Genomic DNA, 18,567 nt, shown 5'->3' with positions numbered 1-18,567 from the left:
TTCGGCCCGTTTCATATTTATGCACGCGCGCCATGCTGACGCGTTCAGTTCGTTTCGATTCGCGCTGGGCTTAGGATCCGAGCGTCGCCGAGTAAAGTCAAGTAAAGTGAGTTAAGTCGCGTTAAGTCTAACCTACTTAAGCGTGCGCCGCGCGTTCGCAACGTGCGCGTTTTCAGCGATAATATATTGTCGCCGCAATTAATTCGAGCGCGAAACGATCATTTTTAAAAATTAAAACCAATTAAAGTTTGTGTGTTGAATTCGTGATATCAAAATATTTCTGTGCATCGTGAAAATATTCTTCTAAATTAAAAAAGTAAGTATTTCTAGAATTTCTGACTAAGAATAAATAATTTTATCAAATACTGCAAGGAAAAGTGTCGTTTATTTATTTATGCTGAACAAACATTCAGTTTTATTGAGTGTTTGTTTGAACGTTTGTAAAGATTACTGTGAATGCGCGAATAAAATCACGACGAACGGCAAATTTCACAATGCTTTCCAGAACCATTCCGCAATTAATTTACAATCGGATCGTATGACATGATGACTTGACTTACCGAGAAAACAGAATGAAAGTTAAGCAATGAAAGGCTGTGCACAATCACTTCAATAAAAATGCAATTTGTGCGAAATTCAATGACATTATGCTTATTTTCTTAATATTAGCTAGCTTTCAGTAGAGTTAATTGAGTTTACTTGTGTCGTTCAAGTTTGTAAAAATCAATTTTAGTACAATTTCAAGGTGACCAATCCATACATCACTAATGGAAACGATTACCATTACTATTTTGATTTGTTTAAGCATAAATCATTCTTATTTTTAACTAATTTTACTGTAAACAATCTATTTTCATATTTTCAGCGCGTTTAAAACTCTTTGAGCAATAAAAGAAGGTTAAGGTGTTATTTGCCTTGATATAAGTTTGAAATGAGATTTATAAAGTTAACACAGCGTTAAAATTGTGAGAAGCGAGTGCAATTCAATTCACTTGAATTGTGAAAAGTGTGCGCCGATAGAAAGTCGCGTGCCGCGTAATGCAAGACAATGTCGGCGCGTTTGCAAAATTGCACATTTCTCCCACATTTCGCCAAAGTCGGCGACCATATTCATTCGCACATCGGCGCATTATTAAACGTTATTAAACATAAATCTTACGTAAATGCGCTGTGCGCACGCTAACTTTCATTCGTTTTCACACTCTCGTGAACAGAAAGAACTAGGAATTGCACACGGAACTCAAGAAAATAAATTCAAACGGAATTACATCAAACAAATTGTAACAAAATAATCTAATCTTGTTTTCAATGCAAATTATGTTAATTTAAAAATTTAGAAACCTTATTAAGTGCATAATAAAATCGAAATTTTAGAAAATTTGCAGGAAATAAAAATTTCAACGGAAATTTAAACATTTTTTGATTTAATATGAGAAAAATAATAAAAATGGTCATTTATAGGTTATATTTATGTATTAGCTTTTCCCCGCGACTTCGTCCCGGTAGTGTTTAATAAAAATGTAATTCGTTTTTACTCTTTTGTTCTAGGCATAGTAGGTATGTGTCAATTCTATCAATAAGATTCGCAATTTTATTTTAAAGAAACTAATTATATAAAGAATAGCTTATAAAGCACTTCAGCGCGCCATCTCGGATTAAACTATTTAACTATAACTGTGATTGAATCTCATTGCCAACTTTTATCCTGTAGTAAAGGGCTGTCTTTAGGGTTTTCCCAGCAATAATTCGAATTTTTCTCGCGGTAAAAACCTTCCTTGGTCTTCAACGAACATTTTAAAACAAGAATTGGTCAAATTAGTCTAGGCGTTGTTGAGTTATGCGCTTACCAACATATTTTGCGATTTATTTTTATATTATAGATGTCACACTACGCAAAATCACACTATTGATATAATTTATTCAATATCGCCATAAAAAAATATATATTTAGAGTGCTTTAGCGATGCTAGCATTTTATAAGGCGTAGATATTAGCTCATCTAATATTCGTGTCCGGCGTGTTAGTATAAATGCAAAGTGCTTTGCTCGAAATAGAATATGTGATGTAAAGTGATGTATATTGATTTGTATTGATGCATTTCGAACATTATTGTTTTGTGTGGTTTTCGAGGCGCGTTCGCGTTGTGCAATTAATTTTATGTTCAGCCGCCTTGCGTGTTTCGAACTATCAAACTCGAGCAAATTCCCATACATCCCAAACTGATATATAGCCATGTATTATTAGTTGTTTTATTCAAGTATTTATGAGGAAACATTTAAATAAATTTTAAAATATAATTGTGATAAATTTTGAAACACGAATTGCCACCATCAGAAATTTGTCGCGAGTTCGTGTTTTCTCTAAAGAATTTATGGCATATTGCAGACTTGAGGCTAAAACTTTGTCAAAACTCCACGAAACTGTTAAACTTTGTCAACTTTGAGCATTGAAGATTGTTCAACGTGCTTAAAAACTTTTGATGGCTATAACAATCATAAATCTCACAAAAAGCTCAAATAATAAACAATAAAAGTGTCGGATACAAAACAAAATTTATGATTAACAACAAAAAGAAAAAAGTTTATTAATTTAAACATTTTTAATCTTAATAATTTGCTTCTAAAGACACATCCATAGAAGGTAATAAAGTAATCAAGTGATGAAATGAAATGGAAGGAAATAAAAAATTTACGACTCACGATTCTCTAACATTTTAATTAAGCAGTTCGATATCAATACTTCAACTGATTCATAACCTTCAGTAGTAAAAACTCGTCATCTTACTGCGTTCAATAAAGTCGAAGTCAAATTAACTTGTCGCGAAGAACGCGCGCTGCACTTTTATAAAATTCCAAAGAGTAATTAGTGGTATCAATTCATTCCCGACGTTGAAATACCTGAATGTCTAATAAGTGCAAATAGTTTCTCAAATCCACTCTTCTTTAAAAAACGTAAAAACATGAAAATGCAGTTGATGAAGATGTTGAAGTCGAGTTTGAACTTGAAATGCGAGCCAATTGCCTTAGAAAGTGAATAATTTGCAAATCGCCAAAGAGCGCAAGTTGCGCAATTAATTATGCAGCTTGCAGCTTATATAATTAGCGACGACTTGGCACTCAACACAAGTTAACGCAAATTAGTTTAAATAACTTGGACTCAGCAAGCGAAGTGTGAATTTATTCAAGGAATCAAAGCACATGTAAATATGTAAATTTTTCAGTTTTTTATTTTTTGTTTCTTTTTATATTTTCAATTTAAAAATTTAATTTTCTAATCGAACTAGTTGTTGCCCGAGACTTCGTCTCAGTAGTGTTTAATAAAAATGTAATTTGTTTTTACTCTCTTGTCCAGGCATAGTATGTGTCAATTCTATCAATAAGATTCGTAATTTTATTTTAAAGAAATTATGCATAAAAGAATTGCTAATAATGCACTTCAGGGCGCCATCTCGGATTCAACTATTTAACTATAGCTATAATTGAATCTCAATGCCAACTTTTATCCTATAGAAAAGGGCTGTCTTTAGGGTTTTCCCGGCAATTTTTCGACTTTTTCTCGCCGTAAAAACCTTCCTGGGACTTTAACGGACATTTTAAAAAAGAATTGGCCAAATTGATCTTGGCGTTGTTGAGTTATGCGCTTACTAACACATTTTGTGATTAATTTTTATATTTGATTTTAAAAGATTCAATAATATATGTTATATATTACAGCATAGGCTTACGTAATTATATCTAGGTTACTATTATTGTCGTTAAAACCAATATTATAAATTTATTACGTAGCACACAATGCGACAAGACGACAATGCATAAACTGTAATAAAAAATAAAATGAAACGCAGTACGCACACGCAATTCAGCTACAGCACAACACCTACAAAAAATAGTAGAATGCATTCATGTTAAAGCTAAAAGTAAAAAAAAAACGCTTTAATTTTATAACACAAGGAAATAAATTATATGTATCAGTATCACATTCGATTCAAACGCTTCAAGTGATTCCACCTCGAATAAATTATTAGCTATTACTAGTAGGTACTCGTCGTGTTATTACATTTCATTCGAGATCTAGTCGAATGTCATTTGAATGGAATTTTTACTGTAGGTGTCGCCTCACTTTTTATATTGTTATCTATTGAGCTATGGTGGTTACGGCGTGCATGACTGAATTTTTGTTTTATTTTTATTTTCGTTTTCATTCTCACGACCGTCACGAACTTTGTTGTTTGTTCGCTTGGCGTTGGCAATATTTATGTGCTTTTCTTTTGGTGAAATTTTAAATATTTTATTGTTTCTAAAAGTTCTCACAAGTCGTGAGCGTCGACATTTGAGTTAGAGTAAAGTTGAACTTAAAGGTGAAGAATATTGTCACTACCGGAAATATATATAGAGTGTTTTAGGTTTAATTTTAATGCCGATTTTGGAGAAAATGTGTTTTCTTTGAATTGTTTTCGAGATGAATTTATTCTAGAGATGAAGATTAATATTGAGAACGATGACGTTATAAACGTGACGCGTTTCGCGAGCGTCGACGCGGAATTAACGAGTTAACCAAGCGTGGACGGTGTAGGCGCGAAACACAACACACATGCGCACACAGCTATGACTTCATTTCCTGTTTGATTCCAGAAGGAAAACGAATTTTCAAGAAATCATAAATGCATTGATATTTAGTTCTATGTATAATTTCAAATATGTAATTTCAGACTAGACTTCAAATAAAATGAGAAAATTGAAATTTTGTTTCACAATTCGGCGAATTTGAAACACTTAATAATTGTTATTATGCGCGCGGCTACAGTAAAGAGAAATAATGTGAAGTGAGTAAAGAACCGTCAGCAGATCCCAGACTGATAAATAAATAAACAAATCAAAGGCTTAAGTTTAGTAAGTCGAACAAATTCCAGAGAATACATGCGCAAACATTGCGTAGGTACAGGGGAATTGAACGATTTGCAAATTTACTTCGGAATATTTCCGAAATGAGTAATTTAAGTCACTTGAAATATAAATTGTTTATTGCTCTTTCTTTGCTCATTCTTTTCAAGAACTACATATTAAGAAAATAATTAAAAAAGCTAAATTATCTTCTCAGGCCACATATGCATCACAAATATTATTAAAACTTTGTCAATTTTCATAACCTTCGCTTTCTTGGTTTATCCTCACCACAGTTTTAAACAATTTCATATTTATGTCTCGACTTTACGAGTATTATCACTTTTTGAAATGTAAAACCTGTGGTTTATGTGATTTATGTCGACTGGCTTGTTCTATTACGTCGTACGCACAATTTGTGCAAACTTACGCGTCGCCGCAAGGTCAAACCAACGCCAGATCAAACGATCAATAAATTTTAAATTCTTATAGTGTTTAAACTTTTAACTTTTGGCCTCAAGCCATATAAACATTTAAACTTATTACGTTGTATAAGTGCAGGTAACTGGCTTAAGTAAAAACTTTCATACGTCAACCGCTTTGTATTGATTTTTAAATCTATGTCTATATTTGTCTTGAATTTTGAAAATGTCGAAATTAATGAATTGTCCAAATTTAGTAAAGTAACTTAAGTCACTTTATTATATTTAAGTCGTGGTGGTGTTAGCAGTATGGCGTAGTTTACTTTTTTTAAAGTTAATTATTAACTATGAGATAATATTATAATTGTTTATTGCTTGTAGCTTTTAGGAAACAATTAATCAAAACTCCCCAAGCATTAATTTTATTATGCATTGTACACCATGTTCACACGAAATACAATATTCATTAATTAATAATGTATACGCAGTGAAATGAAACAAACGCAACTAGATAATTAATTAAATTAGTACTTTCACTGTCATGCAACTGTTGAATTTATTATTAACTGGAATTAGCTATTAACTGAATTTTAAACTTTTACTTTTTACTGTTACTATGATATCAGTAACATAAAATATAATATCAGTTATTTACTAGTAATATAATCAATAATAAGATAATAAAAAATATGTATGATTAATAATTGAATCATGATGATCTCAAAGAATTCATGCCTATATAAATAATACTTGTGTGATTTTATGCAAATTTTAATACGTGGTCTTGAAATAATAAAAAAAAAGGTTGGACTAAGCTGAAAAATGTAAACGCAACACGAATAAAACGGTTTTAATCACAATCACGCCCGTGAATCATGACTCATACGAATTTATACACATCTACGCACCCCTGTTTATTCATTCATTATTTATTTATGCAATATTCGCGTTTGGATTCATCATCAATATTTACAACCTGCATCATTAAAGTAGGATACTAAGTTAACAAACAAAAATTGATAGCTATCAAAATGGTGTCTATAGTATAAAAAATTAATCGCAAAATCTGTTGGTAAGCGCATAACTCAATAACGCCTAGACTAATTTGGCCAATTCTATTTTTAAAGTGTTTGTTAAAGTCCAAGGATGGTTTTTGCAGCAAGGAAAATTCGAATAATTGCCGGGGAAACCCTAAAGACAGCCCTTTTCTATAGGATAAAAGTGGGCATTGGGATTTAATCATAGTTATAGTTAAATAGTTGAATCCGAGATGGCGCGCTGAAGTATAACATAGTTATGTTACATATGTTACATTATTAGCAACTATTTATATAATTAATTTCTTTAAAATAAAATAGCGAAACTTATTGATAGAATTGACACATACTATGTTTAGAACAAAAGAATAAAAACGAATTATATTATTATTAAAAACTAATAGGGCAAAAGCTAATAGCTGATAAAATTGATTATTTTGTATTATATAATACTTAAGTAATGATTATAATGATTAGTTCCAATTTGTGGTTTTATTACTTAATATAAATTATTCATTCATTCATAAAATTTGTTGTAACCATATTGATAATGTTTACGCGTATAAATAATTATTCATGAAGCGTGACTGTGACTCTGACTGTGACCAGCAAGACATTGACTCAATTCCGCAAAATTTGCATATCTGTGTGTAAGCGGTGCAAACCGCAGAATGCAGAATCAGTGAATCCAGCGCGCTCTTCCCAAAATCTAAATATGACTCGTATTTACTCGCTGACTGTATATACTACATATGTAATATTGTCAGTACATAAACTCGTAGGTAATTAGGACAAAGTAAGCCACTCATATATTCTACTAGCGATGGTGTCAACGCGGTCGCATTTTAATCACTCCATTAGCGTGTTAATTAGATACTGCTTAATTATTCACTCATAGGTGTACTTAGATAGACGCATGTACTCATATTTTATGTATTACTAAGATGGCGACTGAAATACTACTCTTAGGCAAAGTTTTCGTTTTTGGGTTACGTTTTTATTAAATTATTTTGACACTTTAACGCGTCAACTCTTCAATTGAAAGCGAAATAAAGTCGAAATAATTAATGTCGCCCGATGATTTATTGGAAGCGCTGCTTTGCGTGCTCGAGCGCGCTTGCACTCGAATTGCGTTTTCGCCAATTAAATAAATTAATTAAACTGAATGCGTGCGCTGTGAGCAATGCATGAAACAAAATCAACTGTTTTGCATGTCAACTTGTCATCTTGAATCTTTGGTTTTGAGCCACAGAAAAAAAGCACGCACCCAAATTGTTTCGATTGTTCACACATCAGTGCGTCGATAAATTGCGAATTGCGATGACAAAATCAACCAAAACAAAAAATGCGCAATAATAAATAACACGGCTGTAAAAACAGGAAGGCCATCGACGTTGATATATCTCTTTCGGCTGGAACTACGATGTTGATTTATTAAATGATTTTTATTTGTATTTACGTTAAAAATGTGTTTGTTGGGTTGCAGCAATGCAGTGCAATGCAGATAATTTGTAAATATAACCAAATATGCGCTAATTATTTGTGTTTATATTATGATTTTATGTCTTGCACGGCAGATACTAATAAAACTAAGGATATTTGCGGTCGCAGCGTCTTGAAGTCTAGACTTTGAACTTGTGCTTGCATAATTTTTAATGTTCTCGCTCGCGTCTCGCAATGACACATGCGGTGTTTTCAATAAGTGTATTGCGGTAATAAATTCGCGATTTATGCAAAAGGTGACCCTGCACGTAACCCACTCGTTAGCATCACCTCGCACAGCATGCGAAGACATGAAAGAGTATGAAGTACTTGTACTGGAGTAATGTAGTAATACATATTAAAGAGGACAAGTTGAGGTTTGAGCGAAAGAAAAAATTTATATTGAGTGTTTAAAAACAGATGTTAAATATACTTAAACATTCATCTATAATATAAAAATGAATCATAAAATTTGTTGGAAAGCGCATAACTCAACAACGCCTAGACTAATTTGGCGAATTCTTTTTTTAAATGTTCGTTAAAGTCCAAGGATGGTTTTTACGGCGAGAAAAATTCGCTCAATTGCCGGGAAAGCCCTAAAGACACCATTTTTCTATAGGATAAAAGTTGGCATTGAGATTCAATCATAGTTATAGTTAAATAATTGAATCCGAGATGGCGCGCTGAAGTGCATTATTAGCAATTCTTTAAATAATTAATTTCTTTAAAATAAAGTAGCGAATCTTATTGATAGAATTGACATAGACTATGTCTAGAACAAGAGAGTAAAAACGAATTACATTTTTATTAAGCACTACAGGGACGAAATCGCGGGAAAAGCTAGTTTTGAGTATAAATTTGTATTAGGTGTTATTTGAACACGATTAAAACAATTATGTTATCACATCTGTCTTGTCACAACGTGTGTGATCGATCATTCAACTGTATTTTCTCATCGCCAAACCAACGAAACGCTTTATTAATTAATCAACTACAAGTTTAATATGTGTAATTGATCAGAACTTCAATACAGCACGAGAGTAATTGTTGAATATTCCAAACACTTTTTATTTCGCAGCGTGTGGTCCATGAATTAATAATAACTCTTTTATTTCTTACAAAAATCAATTAAATTTTGTTGTTGTTCAATGAAATCCTTTAGTGGTTACTGAAGTCACGTTTAATAACCATTTATTTAACATTTTCTTGAATCCATTTGCGTTCGTTTAATGTAACTTGTTTTGATGTGTATTGAAGTTTACGGAAATTCCAGCGATCGATTCGCACTAACAATACACATTTGAACGCATTTATTGACGACCAAAGCGCAAGAAATAGGATAATAACAGGCATAATAAACACGTATGAGAAAACATATATATGAAATGTGAAATGTGCACGCACTCGGACACGATACTGCGACGTGGAACAATCGCACGCCACGCACATTAGCACGACACAATCATTAACATGAATTGTTAATTACTACAATTTGTAATGTGTAATTATGGATTATCACACAAGGCTACTATAATTTTAGTTTTTATTTAAACTAGCTAGCAGTATCAAAATAATTTATAAATTAATTTTCTTTTGTTAAATATGCTTAAAAATGTTAAATATTTACTTATTTTTTAATTTTCAGAGTTTAATTAAAATTACGAAAAATCCAAGGTAATTTAAACTCGGGGGAAGAAAAAACAACAAAAAATGCGCCGAGTTGGTTTATTCTTCGTCCTGGGGATAATATTCTTCCTGCAGGCATGCGTCGACCGTGGCGAGGCGTGCAGTTGTCAGCCACGACATCCGCAACAACATTTATGTTCCGCAGACTTTGGTAAGTCCCTAATTAGACTTTTAAAATTTAAATGCAAAAATAATTTTTTTACAAACCAGTTATGCGAGGCATTTTGATGAGTGCGAATTTAAGCATTGTGATGCAATATATGCACATTGCAGGTTTTCATGACTTTATTATGTTTGCGTGGGCCGGGCCGGCAGAATTTTGTCATCCTGCCAAAAAGGAATCGGCACGCGCGCACACTGAATGCGCAAAACTCGAATATCCGCGCGCCGGCATCGAGCAATCGATAAATTTACACGCGCTGCACAAATTTATGAATAACGCGAGTGGCCAGCAGCCATACCAGGACACAAACTTCAATCGACAGAATAATTACGTCATAACTCAATCAATCCACACACAAAAATGCTTTAAAACAGCCAAACTCGTGATTCGTTAATCAAATTTTATGTTTTTAATATTTTTGTTTACGTCTGCTTAGTGAATTTTTGAATGCGAGAATAACTGCGCAAATTTTCTAGCTGTTTGCGAGTGTTTAATTCAGTCAAACACGACCGCGACGTTTTCTAACCGTTTTCAAACGTTTTACTGTTTGCTCATCGTTTGCGGGCGTTTTCTAATGCTGTACGCCGCCATTGAAACTCGATTTGCTCGGAAAACGCAAACTCGGCGCTAATGCGACACGAAAGAGGCGGTTTCGTAATTGCTCGCATGGTTTACACACGTTGGAAACACGCGGAAAACCCTGTTTACATAATTATTAAACAAATATTCACCAATGGCTAATTGCGGACAAAAAATTGAAAATTAAACAATTTTAAACCTATTTAAACATTCCTAACACGAAATGCATATAAAAATTATTTGTACATTGAATTTCTCGATCAAATGTTTAAACAATATTTTAATTGGTTTCATACATTGAAGTTTAATTGCTTGTTAAAACTGTAACATTAGCTTTGTAATTTTAACAAACGGAATAAATACACTTGTATAACTGGTTGCATATGGTCAAGTATAGAAAAACGCCAGAAAGCAATATTTGTAACTTTCAGTGATATTTCTGTTTAATAAAAAGTTTAAAATTAGTTTTTAATTTTTTTTTCTTTTTTTTTAGTTATCCTCGCGCGTGTTAAGCGTGAAACGCTGACAAACGAAACGCGCGAGTACAAAATAAAAATTCGCAAGGAATACAAGATGTCGGAGAAAGCATACGTCGCCCTTAAATTCGGTCGCCTTGTGACCGCCCGAGACGACTCAATGTGTGGCACACGATTAGAAGTGAACAAAGTCTACGCTATTAGTGGACGTGTTGTCACATTGCAGGCACGTATTGGTCTCTGCGACATGGCTGAGAAATGGGACGACCTTACAAGACGCCAACGCAAAGGACTGAAACTCATGTACAGACAAGGGTGCACATGCGAAATTAAATTTTGTCCGAAATCGCAATCTACTCAGAGAGGCCGCTGCGCCAGAACAAAAGACGCCTGCAACTGGGACACGTGGTTGCCAGATAAAAAGAAGGATTGTCAACGGAATGAAGTCAGTTAATAATATAACGCTTAAATCATAAATAACCTGTTGATTATTTTAGGGAATTTGTTTGCGCAACTCCAAGAAACAATGTATATGGTCCCGTAATTTGGCACTGACAACATGCACACGTAATTCCACCGTAATGCACTACGAACCGAAGGCGGTGCCAACAGCTACCGCAGTGGAACATCCCACAGCTTTACAAGCACAGCAATCGCAGCATCAATATGTACGCAAGAAGTGGACATGGCCCAAAAAGGCGTACTCACCATTTCGCGATGATCCGGATAGAAGGTCTGGTCAATGAGCGGGAACGCTTCCTTGCCGAGACGACGCTGCAGCTGCACAAGATGGCCGAACACCCACGGCTTATCCTGTGAATCACATAACCAAACATTACAGATTTATCTAGTAGCCACCTGCAGCGCCATCAATACACGAATAGCCTAACTGTTGAGGTATTAAACCAAAAATTTACAACTAAAAACAAAAATATTGTACATAGACTGATATACAATGTGTTTAGTTGCGTAGTTAGGAATTAATCGTTTAATCAATGATAGTATTATATTGTGTAGTTGTAATTATTAGTGTGTAGTGACAGTTTTCGCATTTTAACTGTATTTATTGTCGCGCCTAAGTAACACTAAGTATTTTTATGTTTTATATGTAGGGTTAATGTGGTTGTTACGTGCGAGCGATCAAACTGGCGACTCACCTGGAAGTTGTAGATGGCGTTTATGTTGTTAATGCTTGGTACACCGCCGAATTTCAACGCCAGCAGTAGCTTCTTGTAATCTTCGCCGGCGTCCTTCAGATTTTGTCTAACCTATAATAACAATTACAAAACTAGTGACGCCATCTGTCGGTGAAGCGCATGTGTAAATTATGTTCTAATGTTGTAATAAACTTTGTTAAATGTTTTCGTAATTAACTTACCAATAAGAAGTCAGGTCTAAATGATCGCCCCACCCTGGTACCGCCTCTGTAAACCGCCATGGAAACAGTAGCGCCATCTGCATTCGCAGTGACGTTAATCTCTTTAAACTCTGCCTGTTCAACGCGTACATCATAATCTCCGATCTTCTTTCCGCGATAGTACTTTGACCAATCGGTGTTTTGATCGTCGATGACGAGTAGCGTGAGATGGCGACCGGAAGTAACCGATGAAGTAATACGACTGGCGCTTGACACCGCCGAGCCGAGAATTGATGCTCCTTGATCACGTGCTTGACCTGTCAATGACTGCACACGCTGAAGGAGTGATTCGCGTGATTTTGCCGGTGAGCTAGGTGCGCTTGTTGTTTTGGAGCCACCGCGTAGATTCAGCGATAAGTCACCGGAAGAGCCACCGGTTGATCCTCCCACAGGTCCAGTGCTAGGTGGTCCTCCAGTTGAGGCGGAACCACTTTGACTCGCCGCTGAACCGCCGGAGGCGCCATTGACTGCACAGACGATGAGGATGAAGGTGCCTGAGAAATAACACAGTATTTAATAAAATAACTGTACATACAGTGCGTTCAAGTGAAAATGAGTTGTATAAATGTGGGGAGGAAATTGAAGTTGGAGGGTTAAGTTTATCCCGATATTATATTGCATAGAATTCTCTGAATTCTCGACAATCCTAGATTTTAACGGTTCAACATCGTCGGCATCTTTGGCATTATTGGCGTCATCATCGCGCGTCGTTATTTATACTCTCGCCCTTCGTCGCTGCGAATATCCTGATGGAATTTTACGAGCGCAAACGATTCAATTGTATCCCGGCGCCTTCACTTCTACACACGCCGATGCCGCGTTTAAATTTAAATTTTCATCATTTCGCTTCACTCTACGTCGCATCTAATCCCGAGTAATTTAGTTTAGTAACTGGAGGCTGTCGTGTTAGTTGTGAGTTTATTGTGGTTTTGTACGTGTTTGAGTTTCATATTGTTTGATATTATCCCACCTCATTTGCAGGAAATTCATGTATTCATAATCATCGCACGGCGTAGCGTTGTCCTGGTGTTGTGTTATCCTGTTATACGTTTTGTTAGATATTGAACGCAATATATAACAACAAGTGTTTGATGGGGACCGGAGGCGCGCAAGTTACAATCGAATTTAGCTGGAAATAACGTCGCTGAGAATGACGTGCGACGAGGAAGTTTTGGTGGCGGTGTTGAGCAATATAGTGGAAATTCCCAGGGGACATTTTCAGGGAAATATCCACTCGCGCTGTGTGTTATAAGTGTAGCGTCGCTATGCGTCAATCAGAAAACAAGTGAACTTTACGAATAGGTACGTAATATTTTTGTAACCAAGAAAAAAAGAAGAAATATTGGAAATGGGATATTTCTTTATCACTACAAAACGCAAACATTAAACATAACCTCAATTAAACCCTACTACGACTCTACTTAACATAACATAAAACCTAATCTAAAAACAACGAAAAAAAGTCGTTTTTGTGTTGTAACATAACCTTAGTTAAACGCTACTAAACTAACCTACAAGCTTTCAGTTCATACAAAACGAAAACAAGTACTCTACGCTGTCAAAGTGTAACATAACCAAGTTTGTGATTCATGTGCAACGTTGACGTACCTGAGGTTGAGAGGTCACCGGCGGCGCCTTCGTGTACGGATCCACCTGCGACTCATCGCCGTCGCACTCCGAGGAGAGATCCCCGGAGCTGAACCGGCGCTTCAGGTAATTGACATTGCTGGTGAAGGAGTTCCGGAAGCTGCTGAACGAAATGGTGGGGCCGTTTGCGGTCGCCGGGCCGCAGTACTTGCCGCACTCGGAAGAAATCTTGCCGGCTCGCTCTCCAACACACGCGCGCGCACGGGGTGAGAGTGGTTGAGCGCGGTTTGCTTGCCGGTATCACGCGATAGCTAACCTATAAAAGAAAAGCCAACAGAAACGAATGATTTTAATATACAAACGCATTAATCAACATCGACCAAGTGTAAATAAAAGACATCCAACTAAAACACATCTAACGATATCTATCTGTGCGGTTTGGTACTAAATTTGTGCGGATACTATTTTAGGCTATATTGTAATTACTACGGAGTTAAAACTGAAAGAATTTTTTTGACCTAGTTTTTTTTTCTGTTCGGTGTAACGCGAGAGAATAAATTATTTCTGAGGTTTTAAAAATGGCGTTAGATTACAATCAAAATGGCTGCTGAAGTAAATTAATTCTATGTGCATTAAAAAAATATTAAATGACTTTGGAAAAATCCTGAAACACGATGCTCGAATCTCGTTCAGCCAACCCTTATCATGTGTCAATGTGTTTCAAGCATCACTTTTGTCTCCTCGATAATAGCGCGCCGCGCTTCTTAACGTTTTCGCGATTTTCCACGGTTTCCTTCGATCCTCGGTCATTGTGCGACTTGCGTCGAGTTTCGGGTAGAGGGTGGCGGAGGGCGCAGGGCGACCGTGTACGCGCGCCTATCGATCCCCGCCGTCGGTCGCCGCCACCACCGTTGCCGCCGCCGCCGCTCGCGAATCACTGCCCCCATGAACCAGTTGATTCCGCACGACATCCGCCAAGAGCGAACGAAACGCCGACAATGAAATAATCTACGAAATACTGCCAAACCAAAATTGAAACAAAAACCACATGCGAAGGATTAAATGAAGCAGCGTCTAATTGAGCAAGATTTAAAGAAAAGCAATAGTTACAAGCACTGAGATAAATATTTGTCTTACCTTACGTGAGTTTGCAACTTTTGCGCAAGTTTTTCTCGCCGGATTTCAAAATTTGCTTGTTTTTTGTATGAAGTTTTATTGCAATAATATAGTTTTCACAAAGTTTTCGTGAATTGTTGTCGCACACACACGGAGATTGAAAGGTACTGAGTTGAGAGCGAGGGCTAGAAACAGGCGAGAAAAGGGAGTGCAGATCCCCCGACGTGCTCGTTCGTTCCGTGCGGACTGGCCGGCGTGAGTGCGTGCCGCCGCGCACGGGTGGGCGGCGCGATACTAGCGACACCATGAACGTCAAATGAACGCAAACGGATTGATGCAGGTTTATTGAGTGCGACAGAAACACAGCGTGAGTTCTGTGAATGCGGTCGATAGTCGAAACGAAACGAAGCTTTGCGAAGCGGCTAGGAACGAGAAGCACGCGAAGGAAAACGAAGGAAATTGTTGGAGGATAAAGCGCTGCCGCGCACACTGTGGGTCTTACTGTGTCGAGAGATGATACCAAACGGCTTCACACTGGGTGTTTATTTATTATATTGAAACAAATATTTGTGTGTAATGTTTATGTGATATATAATTTTCTCGGGCGTGGTTCATACTAAAATAAATCAGGCAGGTAAGTTGTATGTTTAGTATTTAAAAATTTATTTTAGAACTTTGGTTTAAAAAAAAAATTATGCGTGAATGGCTTAAAGAGTTGGTAATTGCGACCACTTCGTTTGGCTGATGTCGCCACAGGCAATTAGGCCTTATTAGAAAAACAACGCCGGCGCTAATTGTACAAGATGCTCATTAAAATGCAGGAAAACGAAGGATTAGCCAAGCGCAAACGACAAAAGAGCGGAACAGCGGAAAAATGAAGGGTGGATAAGCGGGAATATGACACCAGAGCTACTTAAAGGGCTAACAGTTACAAATTAGTGGTTGTTTGAACAAATTTGGTTTTCATTAAAAAAATTGTTTGTTATTTTGTCTTTCTTAAAACGAAAAAAATTCAAACTAAACAGGATTTTGAAATATCAAGTTGTATCCTATTGGAATCCTTTCAAAATCGAGTATAACGTCGAAAAATGCGTAAAACGTGGCTGGTGCGCATCCAAACGCGATAAAAAGGACTCAAGTAGTAAAGCGTCGAAGGAGTCACTAAATGGGGTGTTTAGTGCCTATGCCTAATGCACCGTAAGTTATAAAATCTGATCATTCTTTACCTTTCATCCTTTTATTTCGCTACGTTGCTTCGTAAGATGAGAAAAGTTTTGATGTAGAATACATACGGAATACGCATGCGCAAACAATCTAACCTAACATTTAACTTGAAAAAGTATCATATTTAATTGAGTTGAAAGAAGTGAATAAATTCTAGTCACATTTGACGGTTCACTTTCTGTTCTGGGTTTTCCGCTTTTTCCGCTTTCCTTTGCTGCGTTCCACTTAACAGTTGTTCCGATGATTAAATTATTAACAAGCGAGAAGAGTTGAATAAAAAAGCGTCGACAAAACGAATTAAAGCCTGTCACAAGAGAAAAAAACTAGGAAAAAGATCACGCGGATTCTTTCTTCTCACGGGAAATTCGTTTTTGCCTTTTAATCCAATTTTCGCCGGCTCGTTTGCTGCTTTTTCCGCTCCGGCCGTTTCCTCCATTATCTCCTAACTCGACGTGCGCTAGGCGTCCGGCGTTATTTTATTACCACATCGGCTTAAAATCGAATAATGATTTTAAATGTAAAAAATAACTCCAAAACATACACACATACAATGTGTTTAGAGTAATAAAACAAATATGAAACACACACTGTGTTTAACTTAGAACAAAACTTAAAATTTGCGTCAGTCAGGTGCGAGATGCGAGGCGTGACTTTTACTTTTACTTCCGCCTCATTAAAGTCACATGCGACCGAGCGTAGCAAGGTCATCCGCCAAATATTTGCGGCTGTCATTAATTAAGTTGTTTATAAAAAGTGAACTGTTTTATTTTGTGGGGATCATTACCCAACGCTTATTCTAATTCTATTCTATCTATCTATTCTAATTTTCTTCATCTATATTGCATGCACTCTATAACTTTCTTCATCTATATTGCATGCCATAATTCTTCGTATAAAATTCCCAAAATTCCTAATTACTTTTATTACCCTTGAAAAACCTAATCCCCGAGTCGGACGGTTTGGCACGCTGTATCTAGCGTGCGGTCAGTAGCAGATGGTCCGGCTCGGATTCCCAAAATCCGATGGTCAACTTTCCCCTCTCTTCAATGTCACAGACTTTCTTCTACCAATCAAATCTATCGCTTTCTTCCTACTTCCAAATTTCTTGTCACCACCCATCAACCTGAAGGGTTGCTGGTGAGTGACAAGGGTTTAGGAAGGGGAGTTATTCTACACATTTCACAAGCGACACTTCTACAGTTATTCCACACACTTCAAACTCTACAGTTCTACTAACTTCACTTCTCTTCATACTTCTTAATAAACATTGTTCGTGATAATAAACATCGTGTCTTTTAACACACATCAATTATAACATTTGCACTCACTCACCGATCCCACAATTTCAACAAAAAACTATAATTTTAAATAAATAAAAATGCTTAAACCAACAAAATTACCGCAGAGTAAATTTAACATACAAAGTGTCTAAAAATATAATAATTAGACTAAATTTAAGCGGCTTAAGTTACTTTCAGGTAGGTATAAAGGTAGATAGAACAAACTTGACATAAGCGGAAATAAGTATTGAGGCTTGTGTTTCTCTCTCTATGAAACCATAGACGTAGAAAAGTGTGGAAAGAAAATAAGACTTAGGATGCTTTATGGGTGAAAAGCGTGTGACTGCGTGCGATCAAAACTGAACGCGACTCCAGCACTTTGTGCTGGGCGGCATAGCGCAGTCAACGCAGACCGCAGTAAACAACCGCGGCGCGCTTGAGCTCACTAAAGCCAGCGCGTACGGTGAGTCAAAGTCAAAACGATCGGAAAGCTCGGACACATTCAGCATATCGACGCTCTACTTTCGAAAAACATTTGCTACATATCAAAACGTATAAACACTACGAATAACACCATCTACAATTAAAACGGTCAAACCTTCATCCAATAGCATTGTCGATGAAATACAAAAGTGTAATATCATTTGAAAAATATAATCTAGTGAATGTAAACGCCATTGCAATAACAAAAAGCTGTGTAATGCTGATAACGTGCATATATCAAGTGGCTTTAATTTAGTTCAAATTCAACTTAAGTCATTTTTTATTTGAAGTGGTAATAATGTGTTGTTAAGTATTTTGTTTATTTAATTACTTCAATTTTTGTATCTTACACCAAAATTGTAAGACTGTAGTGACAGTTGACGCCTGGTGTGTTCGCAATATTAATTTGCGTAATTGGAAAATAGAAAGTGTTAGAAGATAGTGCCGATATGAGTGTAAATAATGCGGAATCGACGAACAGCCGTTACACTTCGCTATTCTGGTCTGGCGTGCGCTACGACGCCTGGAACTAGACAGGTAAATTACCTTAGACACAATAGAATTGCGATTTTTGTATTGCAATTTTATAAAAGAACGTATGATTCATTTCGATTGAAAAATGGTGATGATACTTAATATTTATTCGATGTGAGACATTGATTCTTTGAATAAGTAACTGGAGGTGTTAAGAGGTGTTAAAAGTGGTCATCATCACTAGATTAAAATTATAATTAT

The 18,567-nt window shown here is 36.2% G+C and overlaps 2 protein-coding genes and 1 long non-coding RNA gene across 5 annotated transcripts in view; 2 read left to right on the top strand and 1 right to left on the bottom strand.

Annotated features, from left to right (window-relative positions):
* Positions 1-38: 38 nt before the first annotated feature.
* On the top strand, positions 39-12,087 carry LOC135795253 (metalloproteinase inhibitor 3-like). 2 transcript variants are annotated; one of them, XR_010549052.1, is made up of 5 exons: positions 39-316; positions 9,467-9,658; positions 10,743-11,170; positions 11,223-11,622; positions 11,838-12,087. XR_010549052.1 is itself a non-coding variant. In XM_065306858.1 (4 exons), exons 2-4 carry the CDS (start codon positions 9,532-9,534, stop codon positions 11,469-11,471), a joined length of 804 nt encoding a protein of 267 aa, XP_065162930.1. In that variant the 5' UTR covers positions 39-316; positions 9,467-9,531; the 3' UTR covers positions 11,472-12,087. The 2 variants fall into 2 exon arrangements, 1 of the variants encoding a protein (XP_065162930.1); XM_065306858.1 differs by having other exon boundaries at positions 11,223-12,087.
* A 511-nt stretch (positions 12,088-12,598) lies between these two features.
* On the bottom strand, positions 12,599-15,086 carry LOC135795256 (uncharacterized). The gene is made up of 3 exons (XR_010549053.1): positions 14,867-15,086; positions 13,751-14,045; positions 12,599-12,636 (listed from the first exon to the last, which is right to left on the bottom strand). It is a non-coding gene; the product is annotated as an uncharacterized lncRNA (long non-coding RNA).
* Positions 15,087-15,460: 374 nt separating this feature from the next.
* Positions 15,461-18,567, top strand: part of LOC135795251 (uncharacterized) — a 19,387-nt gene continuing 16,280 nt past the window's right edge. Inside the window, exon 1 of one of the 2 annotated variants that reach the window (XM_065306856.1) lies at positions 15,461-15,479. The gene's annotated coding sequence lies outside the window, so the exon portion shown is untranslated. Of the gene's footprint in view, positions 15,480-18,363; positions 18,370-18,567 lie in introns of those variants that run through there. The other variant, XM_065306857.1, reaches the window with a different exon arrangement.

Source organism: Atheta coriaria, unplaced genomic scaffold (genome assembly GCF_025399875.1).
Source record: "Atheta coriaria isolate IRGN ID8LTWV9N9 unplaced genomic scaffold, Caltech_Dcor_3.1 hic_scaffold_7_pilon, whole genome shotgun sequence".
Lineage (NCBI taxonomy): Eukaryota > Metazoa > Arthropoda > Insecta > Coleoptera > Staphylinidae > Dalotia > Dalotia coriaria.
This window is presented reverse-complemented; position numbering and strand designations above follow the sequence as displayed.

Excerpts from the sequence above, each read along its gene's own strand:
- LOC135795253 (XM_065306858.1), top strand. The coding sequence starts at position 9,532 with ATGCGCCGAGTTGGTTTATTCTTCGTCCTGGGGATAATATTCTTCCTG. Across the intron at positions 9,659-10,742 it reads TTTATGTTCCGCAGACTTTG|TTATCCTCGCGCGTGTTAAG; the intron begins GTAAGTCCCTAA and ends CTTTTTTTTTAG. Across the intron at positions 11,171-11,222 it reads AGGATTGTCAACGGAATGAA|GGAATTTGTTTGCGCAACTC; the intron begins GTCAGTTAATAA and ends TGATTATTTTAG.